Consider the following 14,780-nt stretch of genomic DNA (forward strand, 5'->3'; position numbering starts at 1 on the left):
TAATGAAACTTTACAATTATAAAGATTTTATATCTTTCGCCCGTATGAAATTTATATATTATTGTAAAATTTCATCAAAATCCGTTAAGTACTTTTTGCGTAAAAAAGTAACAATAATCGATCCATCCATACTAACGAAGTTTGCGGTTTATTAATATACTTTCTATGATAGATATTAATGGTATCATTTTGATTAGGTAAGCAAATGTCTAAATATATTATTGATTAGAAATACACAAAATTTATTCGGTAGTTTTATTATTAAAAATCATTTATCAGATTATACTTATTATTGCAGTAAAACCTTTCATAATTATAAATCTAATATGAATAAATTTATTTAATGTTATTTAATAATTAATCCTCCGTTAATATAACTTTACTAAAGTGGTTATCGTTTATTTTATATTCGCCAATGAAGCGTTATCCGCGTCAACAAATTGTACACGAGCAAACAATGAATTTAATTAAATTCGCCCAACCATCAAGTCAGTATTACTGTCCGTTTAAATACTTGGATGCGACGTGTAAAAATTTATTGCATTGGAAAACTCTCTGTTCCTATATTACTCTGTGTATATTCTTTTTGTAATAATCGAAAACACAGAATAGGTTATTTACTTCACTACATAGTATAAAATAAAGTCGCTCTCGCTGTCTATCCGTTCCTATGTATGTTTAAATCTTTAAAACTACGCAACGGATTTTGATTTTTTTTTAATAGGTAGTGTGATTCAAGAGGAAGGTTTATATGTATAATACATGTACACCCGTGCGAAGCCCTGGCGAGTAGCTAGTTATTTTAATAATTTATTAATTACGCCATCGGTGTTGTAGTAGTTTAGCACACCGCCTTACTTACAATGGTCGCGGGTTCGATTCCTCGCACGGCGAACATTTGTATTCATGAGTATTATTGTCTGTATCGGTCTGGGTGTTTTGTATGTATAATATGTATGTATGAAAAAAAATGTCTATGTATTTGTATCAGTTATCCCCATAACACAAGCTATAGCTAGCTTAACTTGAGTCGCGATGGTGCTGTGTGAATTGTCCTGAGATCATTATTAATTATAGCTGTGATTGAAAAAGAACACATTTACTTTTTTATTCAACGACAATCAATTGTCGGCTCTGGATACATAGTCTAACAATTCTGTCAAGGTCACTGTACAATACAATACTGTCTGACCATTTCAGTGATGTGGCGGTTTAATTCTCCCCTTCAATTCTAACGGTGATAGGTTTGATTCCAGGACAATGTAAACATTTGTGTATAGTTGTATTTGTCTAATGTCTGATTTTTTTAATTGACGATAATGGGATGGTGCACCCTCTTGTAGTAACTGTTTATGGCGGGTCATCAGTGGAGGATGATGACATGGGTATGAGTTCAGCTCATCGTCATAACTTCACCAGAAACTTATATTTTTTTTATATAAAACATGCTCATTAAAGTTTAAAAAGGTAATAGAAAACAAACTCACCGTGGCATTTATTATATTATTTATAGTAGCCGGTGAAAATATATAACGCACTAAAAAACTTCCTCAACTTTTGCAAGCCAAAATGAGAGCGTTAATTTCGCTTCAAGCGTAAAGTAAAAAATTCTTTGCCAAGTACTAATTACAGTTTAAATAACTCTTTATAAGACAGCTAAATAGAGCGGGAAGCGCTGCATATTTCTGAGTACCTGCTATAATACTTTTCATTTAATTATAAAGCTTGCAGCATATTTTTTTGTTGTTATGTTGCTGTTAATTTGGGAGTAATAATTCATTTCAGATTTTTCCAACCTGAAGAGGAAACACCACTACACTCTACTATACTACACTATGTGGTTTTGTCCATTCATACATAAATGTAATATGGAGAATATTACATGAAATATTTCCTTTGGAAAGTTTACACTATCCTGAGGAGATAAAGACCATTGCTCCTAAGATTATCCTTCGATTCGATCCCGGACGTGTCTAGGTAACGAACTCTGAAAAGGAGGAGTACAATAAATCTATGTAGGTCGCAGTGCTACAGGCCCATGCATCTGACAAAAGCCCAAACCCCCCAATAAAAAAAATTTATTGTAATATTCAAAGGAAACTCCGAGTGTGAAACAAACTCAATCAAGGTTTGTTTCACACTCGGAGTTTGCTTTTTTGGGAAAATAGGATTACTGGCAATATGGTTCCAATAATCTCATTGCTAGGAATGTATAATACAATGTCAGGTTGACCTGCACGTGGTTCCCCCTGGAAACCATCATGACAAATTCATGGTGAATTTATCACGATGGGCTAACTGACCATGCGCATTTTATGGTCCTCCACTGGTGGCCCGACAACCTAAAATAAAAAATAAAAAAACGCACGCGGGTGCATCATTCCATAATCATCCATAAAAAAATCTTGGGTAACTTCAATAGTTCCACCAAATTCTCTTCAATCTTTTATTAAAATAGATTTATTTCAGAAGAAAATAGATTTATTTGAGTAGAAACTCATTTCTTCTTTAGGCTACCTAAAATATGCAGCGCAGTGATGGCTAGCTCATACGAATTACTTGTGAACGAGTGACGCTTGTAGTAGATTGGTCTGTTCTAATCACAACGACTGATTTAATTTTATTGTGTATTAAATTAGTGTTAGTGGTAGTTTATATTCACATATTTTGACTTAAAAATGTAAAGTTATAACGATTATTTAAAACAGCAATCCGCAAGTTACTTACTCATTCTTCTTGTGACACTTTCCGAATAAGCGGTAGGTTATAAAATTTGTGATGTCAGCCGGATTCGAACCCACAACCTTTCAGTCTAAGATCATACAGTAAACTACAACGTCACGACATTACATCAAGAAATTATCATACAAATTATAGGGAACGCCGTAGTAACTTGTTATTGCTCCTCAAGGAAATCAAAGTTATGGATTCAAGTATAAATATACTATGTATACTTATAGGTATTTAATATTCGCCTAGACTCGACGAAATTACTAAGGCTTTACGGGACTGAAACGAGTCATGATTGCTTCAAGCCTTTTACAGTGGCTCTCAACCTATATTAAACAGTTTATCAAACTTTTTACAGAGGTAAACTTAGCACAAAGTAATAATGATAATAATAATAAACTCTATATTGTACACATAGAAGAAATACGATAAGAAAAAACAATAAATAGAAAATCATGAATAAAAGGCGGTCTTATCGCTCAAAGCAATTTCTTGCAGACAACCTGTAAAATGTACACTTAAGAGGTAGATGGCACACACAAGACGCTATAAATATTAAACGAATTAATAGACATACATATAAAGTTCACACTTATTAACGCGTGTACCTCTGTCTCACTAATTTTAGCCGACAAACAGGATGCTGCGTAGGCTGTATTTAGTTTGGGATGTTGAAGGAAAGAAAGAACAAGAAATGTATTGTTAACTAACAACACAAATTTATGAAATTACAATAAAAGTACACAAATCAAATTAAATCAATTTAAATATTGATTGAATTGCTCTTTTGTAATATGGACAAAATTACACTTATTTGACAGGTTACTGTCACAGTGCTGTTATACTAAATCTATGACCTAAGAATAATATATACATACCACCAAATACAAATAAGAGTTTGAAATGAATTCATCATTATTACATAGTATAAAACGAAGTCTGTCCGTCCCTATGTATGCTTAAATCTTTAAAAGTACGCAACGCATTTTAAAGCGGTTTTTTAAAAGATCGAGTGAGTCTAGAGGCTGGTTTATATGTATAATACATGTACGCCCGGGCGAAGCTGGGGCTAGTGGCTAGTATATATATAAAATAATCGTGATTGTATGTACTTATTAATATTAAGTTGGAGTAAGAAGATAAGATGTGTGAAGATCAATTAACAAGATTGGCATCGCTCTGTTTCGGTTTAAGGCTGAGGTATGGTTGTGAACTATGGTAGTAACATTCTAGTCTCCAGAATAGCAATGCATATGTTGTGCCACGAGTGTTACATGATGAAAAAAAAGATTTACTAACTGATATAAATAATAAAGTGGTCCTAGGTGAAAGAAAAGTTGAGAACCACTGCTTTAGAAATATAAGTTTTATTTCTGCAATATAGAAAATTACACAAATATTCAAGTGTAATAGAAATGGAATATATATTTTCGCATATTTTTTATATTTCAATGGAAAATAAAATTAATTTCGATATTTTTGATGAGTTACGTCTCTATAATGGTAGAGTTTTATATTAAATAGTAATAACTTAATATTAAGTTCTGAAAATGTGTAATAAAATAAGAAATAGAATGTAACAGACTAAAATTTATTTCAATCACATAATAATGATGATGCTTACAGTGTCATATAAATTATTTTATTATATAAATTTTAATAAACATTAAAAATACATATTGTACAAATAAATAAAATTGAAGCTGTTAGTTTGTAATTAAAAACTAACAGCTTTACACGAAATGAATATCAAAATGTATACGGTACTTGCATCAAAAATTAATTTAAACAATTCTTGCCCTGTCTGATTGTTTGTCCTTGCTAATCTCTGAAACGGCTCTACCGATTTTAACGGTATTTTCAATCGCAGATAGCTTATATTTTAATGAGTAAGTTAGTCTACTTTCTTTTAGAAATTTTATTTAATTTATATTTACGCGAACGAATTCGAGGGTAACAGCTAGTTAAAGATAAAATCATTACAGAAACTAAAATTACTATATAATAAAATAGATGCTAAATACGAAAGTATGTGTCTGTCTCTCTGTTACCTTTCACTACTAAACGGCTGAAAAATGTATTGTTGCTGGTAAATTAATATGCTTAAAAAGAATAAAAATAAATTAAATTGGAGCATAGACAAAATTTCGGGTATAAAAAGTTCAGCTATGTTAAAATCAAATTCAAATATGGAATGTTTCTATTTCATTTACAATGGTTTGCTATTCTATTTGAACAGTGGTCCATTGTAAATGAACACAAAGGATCTCAACAACCGTTTCATCTCAAAAGCATTCCGGTGGGATAACAACGGATGCACTTGTGCATCTCACGTGCACATGTTACGACATGTCTCAACTTGAGTTTGTGAAATTTGATTCCTGCTCTATGATCGTTTATAATAAGATAAAGTTATCAGGTCATGCAATGCAGGTGCTACAGGTGAATGCTGGATTTTTCCCTGCACCTTCTGCAGTTGCAGAGAAAAATCCAGTTGCCGAAGACCAGGCAGACGCCGTACTTCGTGGCTGAAAAACCTCAGGCAGTGGCTTAGGATGAGCACCAGGTCTTTTTCAGGATCGTCGTGGACAAAATAAAGATCGTCATAATAATCGTCAACTCTGATTGGAGATGCCACATATAGAAGAAGAAGAAAGGCATCAGGCCGTTTGGAGTAATACCCTTGAAATTAATTGATAACTTTTTTTTCTGGAATAAAAGTTGCTATTTTCAAAGCCAGTTAGTCTATTTATACTTAATATTTAACTATTATGATGGCTTTTGTGATCTGGCGGTTTAGAATACCGCCTTTCTTGCGAAGGTCACAGGTTCGATTCCTCGTATGGTACAAGTGCCTAATACTATATAGTTTCGTATCTGTTTATTTATTAATAAACTCTTTATTGTATTGTAAAATAAATTATGAAGGAAACAAATTAGAGTGAATAGTACAAAAGGTTCAGAATGCATGTTATTAAACACAGTCCCTGGCCGTATCTGTCTGTATATTTGCTTTTGATAATCTCAAAAAGTACTTGTTGAAAACTGCAACAAAAATAATAAATATAATTTTAAAATAATTTTTTCTTTGTGGTCTCGAGAGTATAATCGTGTTTTGTTTTCTTCCTAATATTTTAACACAGCAGATTATATTACAATTATTATAAAAATCTTATTAATATTATGAACGCGGAAGTTTGTGAGTGTGGATGGAAGTTTGTTACTCTTTCACACAAAAACTACTGGATGGATTTTAATGAAACTTTACAATAATATAGCTTATATATCAGAATAACACATAGGCTATAAAATGTACGCAGGAACAGCTAGTATAATTTAGAATCAAACGAACTTACCTAGTGATGTTTGATATCTAATTATACGAGTGTCTTGACCGAAGATGATTACTGATTACATGCAGCACGCCAGATGATGCTGTCCTTATCACACTATTTTTAGATCATTTTAAATGCATTGATCGATAAAAATTAAATACAATCGATTAAAAAGTATCTATTCGATGACTCAACTCCCCACTCTTGGCCTCCCTACCTTATTAGTCTACAAGCGCCCGAACCTCATTCCTTCAGAGCCCAATTTTTTCGATATACACAGGGAAGAAATTAAGGGAGGGTGGGAGTGTAATCATCTTCGGTCAAGACACTCATATAATTAGATATCAAACATCACTAGGTAAGTTCGTTTGATTCTAAATTATACTTCGTATCTCTCCCGAAGATGATTACTGATTACATGTAGATGTTTAGAGCATCGAAAAAATAAACCACCTAATTAAGCAAATGATTTATTTCTTCTTGGTATTTATTAGAATATATATATATATATATATAACAATATAAAAGAAAAAGCATAAGTTACATTTAAAAAAAAAAAAAAAAAAAAAAATTATGTCCTAAATACAGAATCAAATAATTCGTTAGGAACTGATTTTAATACGTTTCTGTTATAATATTTAAGGAAAACGTTTGATGATTCAGACCAGCCTGCTGCTTTCCGGATTGCATCAAGACTAACGCCTTTATTGTACGCAGCAGAAGTGGATGCATGGCGCGTGCTATGAGCGCCGTACAATTTAATATCTATTCCACTTTTTTCTAATATTGCCTTAACCCAATGAGATAAAGTTTGTGTAACTACCTTCTTGTGCGGTTTTTGAAAACTTATGAATAAATATTCCTCTTGATGTCGTAATGGGGATGTTCTGTCTATGTAAGTTTTTAAACAAAGGGCTGGACATACTTTAGGGTTTTCTTTGATGTATGGTAATACTATAAAGGGTTGGTAAGTTCCAGGTCTTGAAGTTTTTATTAATTCATCAATTTTTATTTTTATTTGATTTGAGTCAATTAATATATTCTGAATTTTAATCAAGCTTAAAGTCTGTATTCTTTGTGCCGATGCTAAAGCAAGGAGCGTTATAGTTTTTTGTGTTAAATCTTTTAATGAAATTAATTCATTAGGGAAATGAACAGCTAAGTAATTTAGTACTAAATTAGGATCCCAAGTAGTATCATATTTTGGTGCAGGAGGTTTCATACGGTATACACCTTTTAAAAGCCGCTTGATTAGATGGTTGCAAGTGATATCTTGACCTAACAGTATGGACAATGCTGAACGATAACTATTAAGTGTGCTATAACTGGCACCGTCGTAATATTTTTGCGTTAAGAATTCAATCAATTGTATTATATCAGCATGAGAATAATCAAAATTTTTATCCTTACAATATAGCCACCATGATTTTAGTGCTGTGTTATATTGAACGAGCGTGTTATTAGAGAAAGAGCCCATCATTATGTCGAGAGATGCGTTCGGGATTCCGCGTCTCACCAGCGACTGCCTGATAATATCCCTGCCATTAGGATCAGGTCCGCACATAGAGGATGCAGCTCCCTGGAAGGAGATAGCAATAAATTGTCGTTAGGTTGAAAATATAAGACTTCAGATATTAGTAATTGGTTCCATATCGGGTACCAGGGTTGAGTCGGCCAATATGGTGCCACAACTATCCCACTTGCTATATCACATTTAATCTTACGTAAAACTTTGGAAATTAGACTAAAGGGTGGAAAGGCATAGAAATTTAGGTTATTCCAATTAAACGTGAACGCATCTATTATTTCTGAGTTCGGATCCAATTTCCACGAAGCGTATCTCTTACATTTTTTATTTTGAATACTAGCAAATAGATCGAATTCAGGGTAACCGAGGGAAAGCTGTATCTCTTCGAAGGCATAATGAGCTAGTTCCCACTCAGTATCATTATTGAATGATTTACGAGATTCTAAATCAGCAACTATATTTTCCTTTGATTTGATGTAAGAAGCAAAAATATGCAAATTACGTTTTTCACACCATTGCCACATACCGCGAGCAATTTAATTCAAATGTGGAAATTGTATGCCGCCCATTTTATTTATATAGGCAATGGCAGTAGTATTATCCACTCTCAATAATATATTACAATTACTATATCGCGATGCGAATATTTTAAGGCCATAGAATGCCGCTAATAATTCTAAAGTATTTATATGTAATAATAGCTGAGAACTATTCCAGAGTCCGTGGGCTGTTTCGTTATTGCACGCTACGCCCCAACCCGTATTTGAAGAGTCGCTAAATATTACAACAGAATAGTCGCAACTTTGAAATAAAGAAAATGAGGAGTCTATGTGATCTCTCCACCATACAAAATCCTCTTTTAGATGTTTTGATAGAGTGATATATTTATTGTAATTATTAGAGTAATTAAGTGCTAGGAATTTATCCCGTTCAAATAATTTTGTATAAACCCATCCATAAGTCACTGCTGGACATGCGGAGGTCAATAAACCTACGTAACTAGCGAATTCTCTTATTTTACATTTTTTTGTTTGTATTAATTTATTTGTAAACATTTTTATGCGTTTTTTCTTTTCATCGGGTAATGTTAGACTCATATTAATTGAATCAAAAATGAAGCCTAAAAATAAACATTTTTGCTTGGGTACAGTTTTACTTTTATCTTCATTAATTAAAAATCCCAATTTAGAAAGTATATATTTAGTAGTTTTTAAATTATCAAGACAGTTATTAAATGAGCCTCCAATGCATAAAAAATCATCAAGAAAATTTACGGATATAAAACCTAATGAACGTAAATAATGTAACACGGGTTTTAAAAGTTTAGTAAATACATAAGGTGCAGTACATAGTCCAAATGGCAGTACATTGAATTCAAACAGTTGATTTTTATATATTTCAGAATTCCAAGTAAAACGAAGGTAGATATTATCGCTTTTGGCAATGGGGACTAAAAAATAGGCATCTTTCAAATCAAGCGTGGCCATAAAACAGTCTTGGTCTATTAATTTTAATGCGGTGCGATAATCCTCCATTTTGAAGTGCTTAACAGATATAAATTTATTTAATTCCTTTAAATTTAAAATAAATCTGTGTTTGCCATTAGGTTTCGGGACTGTAAAAATAGGTGAAATAAATTGATTTTTACATGGGGAACAAGTCGAGATATAACCTGACTGTAATAATTCCGTAATACTCTCATCAATTATGTTGATTTCAGTTACCGTATATGATTTAGTTTTAACTATCTGATGTGGGTCACAAAAGAATGGTATTTTATAACCTTTAACCCAGGACAAAATATTTTTATCACGTGTTATTTTAAGCCATTCATCAAAAAAGTACTGAAGTCTGCTAGCAGTTGGTACAATTGTTTTTGTAATATGTACCTGTGATAAAGTATTCAACGTCGTCGAGTCTGTTGTGGGTAAGATCTCGAACGCTGCGTCGGCGGCGGCAGAGCAGTGCGCCGGTCGCGTGGCCCCCGAGCTGGCGGCGGAGGGGGCTGTAGCGGCGGCGCCGGCTGGAGCGGTACCGAGTGCCGAGACTGGCCGGGGTACACTCGCGGCTCGGCATACGTTGTCCGCGGTGCCCCCCGTGCGTTTAAAGCCCCCTGGCGAGTTGTTCTTGGCTGCGAGCGATATTGACTAGATCTGTTGCTAATTTGTGTGGTGAATCTTAATTCCGATGCTGACGTTGATATGACCTTAGATGTTTTTAAGTGTTCAGATAAATTTGACCCAAATAAATATTCATCTATTTTTGTATTTTTTATTATTTCACGTTTTTGTTTACTTATGGAATTAACAATAGTAAACCTTCTCGAAAGGGATTCTCTGTAGTGAGTGTCAAACAGTAAGCGCCCTGCATCGCTCAGAGTTTTAATAATTTCTTGTGGGGTATTTTCCACTTGTGTCAAAGCTAAGTTTAATGCTTTGCCAATAGCCGAGATGCAGCTAGACATTTGATTTTGTTTTTGCTCACTGTACGAGTCCTTTTTTAAGCTGGTATCGGACAATGCCGACTTCAACTCCGGGTTTAGTACCGGTGCTTTCATGGGGATACAATTTTCTGCGGGTAAATATTCTTTTAAAAGATTCGCTTTTTCTTCTTTAGGTATCCCGTTGGTTAAAATATGTTTCCATCTCATAGCTAGATCTTTATGTAAATTTTCACCAAAGGTTTTATCTTGTGTTGGATCTGACCCTAGTAACTGTAATATGTCTGGGTCTAATTCATCATTTTCCTCTATCATTTGATCATTTTCAATTAGGATCTCGTCTGTAATGACGTAAAAATAACATAATAGGTAAAAATGAAATTTGAGATGCAACGGTTTTTGTCTATACACGCTTTGCGTCAAGACTCGATATGTTATTGTTATAATAAAAATATTATAACAAAATAATATATAAATATTATAAAATCCACACACATATATCGGGATTTATTTATACAACATCCACACACTAAAAGTCGGGATATGAATAACTACCACACACGATTGCGTCGGGTAGATTTATATAAATGTACCGTCAAATAAAACAGATAATATTCTTTGTTTGATATTCATTTTAGAGAATTGTTCTTACCTTGAATTATTGGATCACTGGCTTCGTTTTCGATATTTGAATTTATTTGCACAGGAGTTGACGAACTATTTTCTATAGTGATATTTTCCGAATCCGATGATGACAAAATTCTTCTTCTTGTTCTCACTAACTTTTTAACTTTTTTTAACAACCGTTCTACTTCATGACTGTCACCTCTATCTGACCGCTTCCTTTTTCCCATTTTAACTTATTTTTGTTGGAAGAGACGTGTGACTCGGACAACACAAAATCGCGTAATGAGGTTCGGGCGCTTGTAGACTAATAATGTAGGGAGGCCAAGAGTTGGGAGTTGAGTCATCGAATAGATACTTTTTAATCGATTGTATTTAATTTTTATCGATCAATGCATTTAATATGATCTAAAAATAGTGTGATAAGGACAGCATCATCTGGCGTGCTGCATGTAATCAGTAATCATCTTCGGGAGAGATACGAAGTATAATTAATACTAGTTGTAGTATAAGTAATCCCAAATAAGTTTATTCACAAGTTGGTGTTTTTAATGATCACATACAAGTACATACACACAAACAGATACACATAGGGAAAGGGAAGGTTTAGTACTATGGACCCCATTACTAGCAATGTACCATGTCAGGTTGAACTCCACGCGGTTCCCCCTGGAAACCATCGGAATAAATTCCAGGTGAATTTACCTGACCTTATGCTCATTTTATCATCCTCCGCTGGTGCCCGCCAGTGTAAACCGTTAGCGCAGGCGGGTGCACCATTTCATTATCATATAAAAAAATACACACACTACTAACTTACTCTCGCTGGCTAGTAGATAATATAAAGTTGCAAACTGATTCTGCTCATACTGACTTGGCATTTGTTTTCAAATTATTATTTATTTGTACAGTTATTAGAATAGCTGCTGATGTCAGAGCAATTACGCAGTTGTGCCAATTAGCTCTAATTATAAGTCGAGAAACTGCCAAAGTAGCCGACTGTCTCACACAAAAGAGATGTATTATGTACAGTAAATTACTGGACTATTCATTTATACACTGTTGCAACTGATATAAAAAAGGAATTATAGAAGATTGCTGCTGGCAGCTTGTCTACATTTCTTTTTTTAACTGTGTATTTTTGATATCTGTATTTTAATATGTCAGTTTTGACTACTCATAAATTTATTTATTTATCAATCAGCAATTTATGATTCATCATAATTATTTTGATTTTTAATAAAATAGTAATTGTGTTCCCCTTTAGTCACATTTGGAGACATACTCCGACGGCCACAGAAAAGGCAGGTCAAGTTGCCAGTAGACTTTCAGTAGGATGTGACTATATCACAGGAGGGTGGGATGTTGCTGGCAGCTTGTCTACCATCATTTTTATAAACTACAAGTCTTTTCTCTGTGCCCTTTTGGGAAATACATTTATTACAATTATTAAAGACTTTTATTAATAGTCGTTGTGTTCCCGCTCCAGTCACAAGATGATAAATTATCATGAGATCGTGATGATCGAAATGTCGGGAATTCAATAAAAATAAATAAAATATGATGATTTTCTTAATTTTATGTACATCATCTGGTAGGGCAGCCATCATAGTCCTGTAACTGTAGCTGTATGTTTATAGCAACGATTGCCACTTATCACTATAATAATATTATATAATAACCCTGGACAATTCCTACAGCGCCATCTAGTCTCAAATTAAACTTATTAGGCTACTAGACACTGATATAAATACTTTGATACATTTTTTTGTAAGTGCCATCATAATATACATAGAAAACCACATTTACAAACGATTATACTCATGAATATTTGATTCAAACTATCTTTATTCGTCTGTTACAGACTCTTATGATATATCAAATCTACCGTCAGTTCGGAATGATTTCGAAGTGAGAAGAACTGACAAGAAACTCAGCTCGTAATTTTTTAAATATGGTTGTACAAGTTTACAATAATTCAGATTGCTTTTTAAAATTTCAAATTCAAATTTGGGAGAATAGAGTGATCATCAGTATAAATGTTTCAAAATAAATGTTTGTACCGTAGGTATGGCATCGAACCCACGACCATCAGTGTGTTAAACCGTTAGACTACCGAGACCATATCTAAGATATATAAGAGACTAAGATAACATATCATAGGTTGGCCACTAAGTTTATTTATTTCATTTATTTATTCAATTAATACAACATAAACTTACAGCTAACACGTTTATATATTAAAACTATTACTATATATATACTTAACTATATATAATGTATACACTACTTAACTATATTATGACAGGTTATTTATTACAGAAGGCAAGGCTTCTGTTTACACGTCAGCATCTTGGACTTTACCCAAAAAACTTTAAAAGTTGCATGTTTGTCATTACAATTGTATAAAAAAGAAATTGAGGTAAGACGTAATTGGTATTCGACCCTAAAAGAATACCGCCTCAATCTAGATTGGTAACATTACAATTGATCCATTCATCATTCGATATGCCGTGGCCTTGTCCTATTATTTAGATGGTCGAATAGAGTGCCGAATTGTATTCTTAAATATTGCCATTGCCACTAAATCTGCCTGGAAAAATATTTCGTATAAAACACATCCTTTGTGAAAAAGCATACTATAAAATTGAAGAGTTCATTAACGATAATAATGTTTTTGTAGAAAAACTTAAAATTCATAGCGCTGACAATATTATCTGATTGCACTAAGAATGAGTGCGTAGCGGTTTCTATGTTGATTATCGCATGCCTCTTATTTGTTATTGTGTAATTATTTAAGTATAAAAAAACATTTATTTAAAAGAGCAACACACTAGTTTCTTGCTCATTATTCTTTCCGAATAGATATTAAATTAATTTTAATACACGTTATACATAAGTAAAAAGTACATGTGGCGAACTTAACACCTAATGGCATTTTTTACCAGTCAACCTTGAGTTGCGCAGAGATAAGTTGTTGGCAGCGCAAATAATATTATTAAAATAATAATTTAATAATTAACCAATAAGTAATAAAATTTGTTTATTGTTTAATTAATAATTTCCTAGTGTATTTCCTAGGGGGGGAGGGTGTGCAATTTTAGAAAAGCTGAGGTGGGGAATGCACTAAAAAACCTGGGAAACAGTAGACTACAGTTTTTTTTTTAATTCATAATGTTGACTATATTATCTGATTGCACAAAGGATGAGTGCGTAGCGGTTTTCATTACGATTACCGCATGCATGCTTGTTAATGCATATTTGTTTAAAAACAAAATTTATTCAAAAGAGCAACCCGCTGTTTGCTTTATGATTCTTCTTGTGTGACTGTTCGAAAGTTTATTTGAATAAAGACTATATCTATTGTACTCAACTATTGTAGTTACGTCGTCGAGAATTAGCCACGATGGACTAACTGACTTGATTTCCACCACATACTGTTATCTCCAACGGGTGCCGCAGCAGCATATATTTATTTATTTATTAAATCTTTTATGCACAATTTTTTTTTTATAATCTACTATGGTGGCAAGCAAGCATACGGCCCATCGTATGGTAAATGGGTACCGTAGCCTATGGACGCCTGAAGCACCAGGGGTGTCACGTGCGCGTTGCCGACACTAAAGAAACCTTAATATACCCTTCTTGAAAAACCCCATGTACAGCAACCCCATGTAAGTCTCGTGAGAAAACCTCGGCAGGAAGTTCATTCCACAATCTAAGTGTGTGTGGCGGACTTAACAGCACGAGGTATTTTCTCCCAGTCAACCATTGGGCAAACAAAGATTTATGTGGGCAGTGCATTAAAAAAAATGTTTTCTATTTAAAATAACAATGTAAAACAACTATGATTATAAACGAGTCTAGAGCAGGTAGGTAGAATGTATATAAAAAGATCTTAGTCTCTTCTCCATCTATTTCTTTTTAGATCTATAATTCTAAATCCTTAATACTTAATAATATTATAAATGTGAAAGTAGGGATGTTTGTTACACTTTCACGCAAAAACTACTGAACCAAATATCATGAAATTTTGTACACATATTCCTGGAGGTATTAGAATGAACATAGGATAATTTTTCTGTTCAATGCGAGCGAAGTCGCGGGTAAAAGCTAGTAATCC

General features: G+C 33.3%; 1 protein-coding gene across 1 annotated transcript; it reads right to left on the reverse strand.

The window, feature by feature from the left end:
• Positions 1–7,164: 7,164 nt before the first annotated feature.
• On the reverse strand, positions 7,165–10,887 carry LOC131851330 (bromodomain-containing protein 4-like). Its single transcript, XM_059201820.1, has 3 exons — positions 10,686–10,887; positions 9,483–10,374; positions 7,165–7,644 (listed from the first exon to the last, which is right to left on the reverse strand). The coding sequence occupies exons 1-2, from the start codon at positions 10,885–10,887 to the stop codon at positions 9,497–9,499; spliced, it is 1,080 nt and encodes a 359-aa protein (XP_059057803.1). The 3' UTR covers positions 7,165–7,644; positions 9,483–9,496.
• Between the last annotated feature and the right edge of the window lie 3,893 nt (positions 10,888–14,780).

Source organism: Achroia grisella, unplaced genomic scaffold (genome assembly GCF_030625045.1).
Source record: "Achroia grisella isolate CSIRO2021 unplaced genomic scaffold, CSIRO_AGI_Agris_v1 utg782, whole genome shotgun sequence".
Lineage (NCBI taxonomy): Eukaryota > Metazoa > Arthropoda > Insecta > Lepidoptera > Pyralidae > Achroia > Achroia grisella.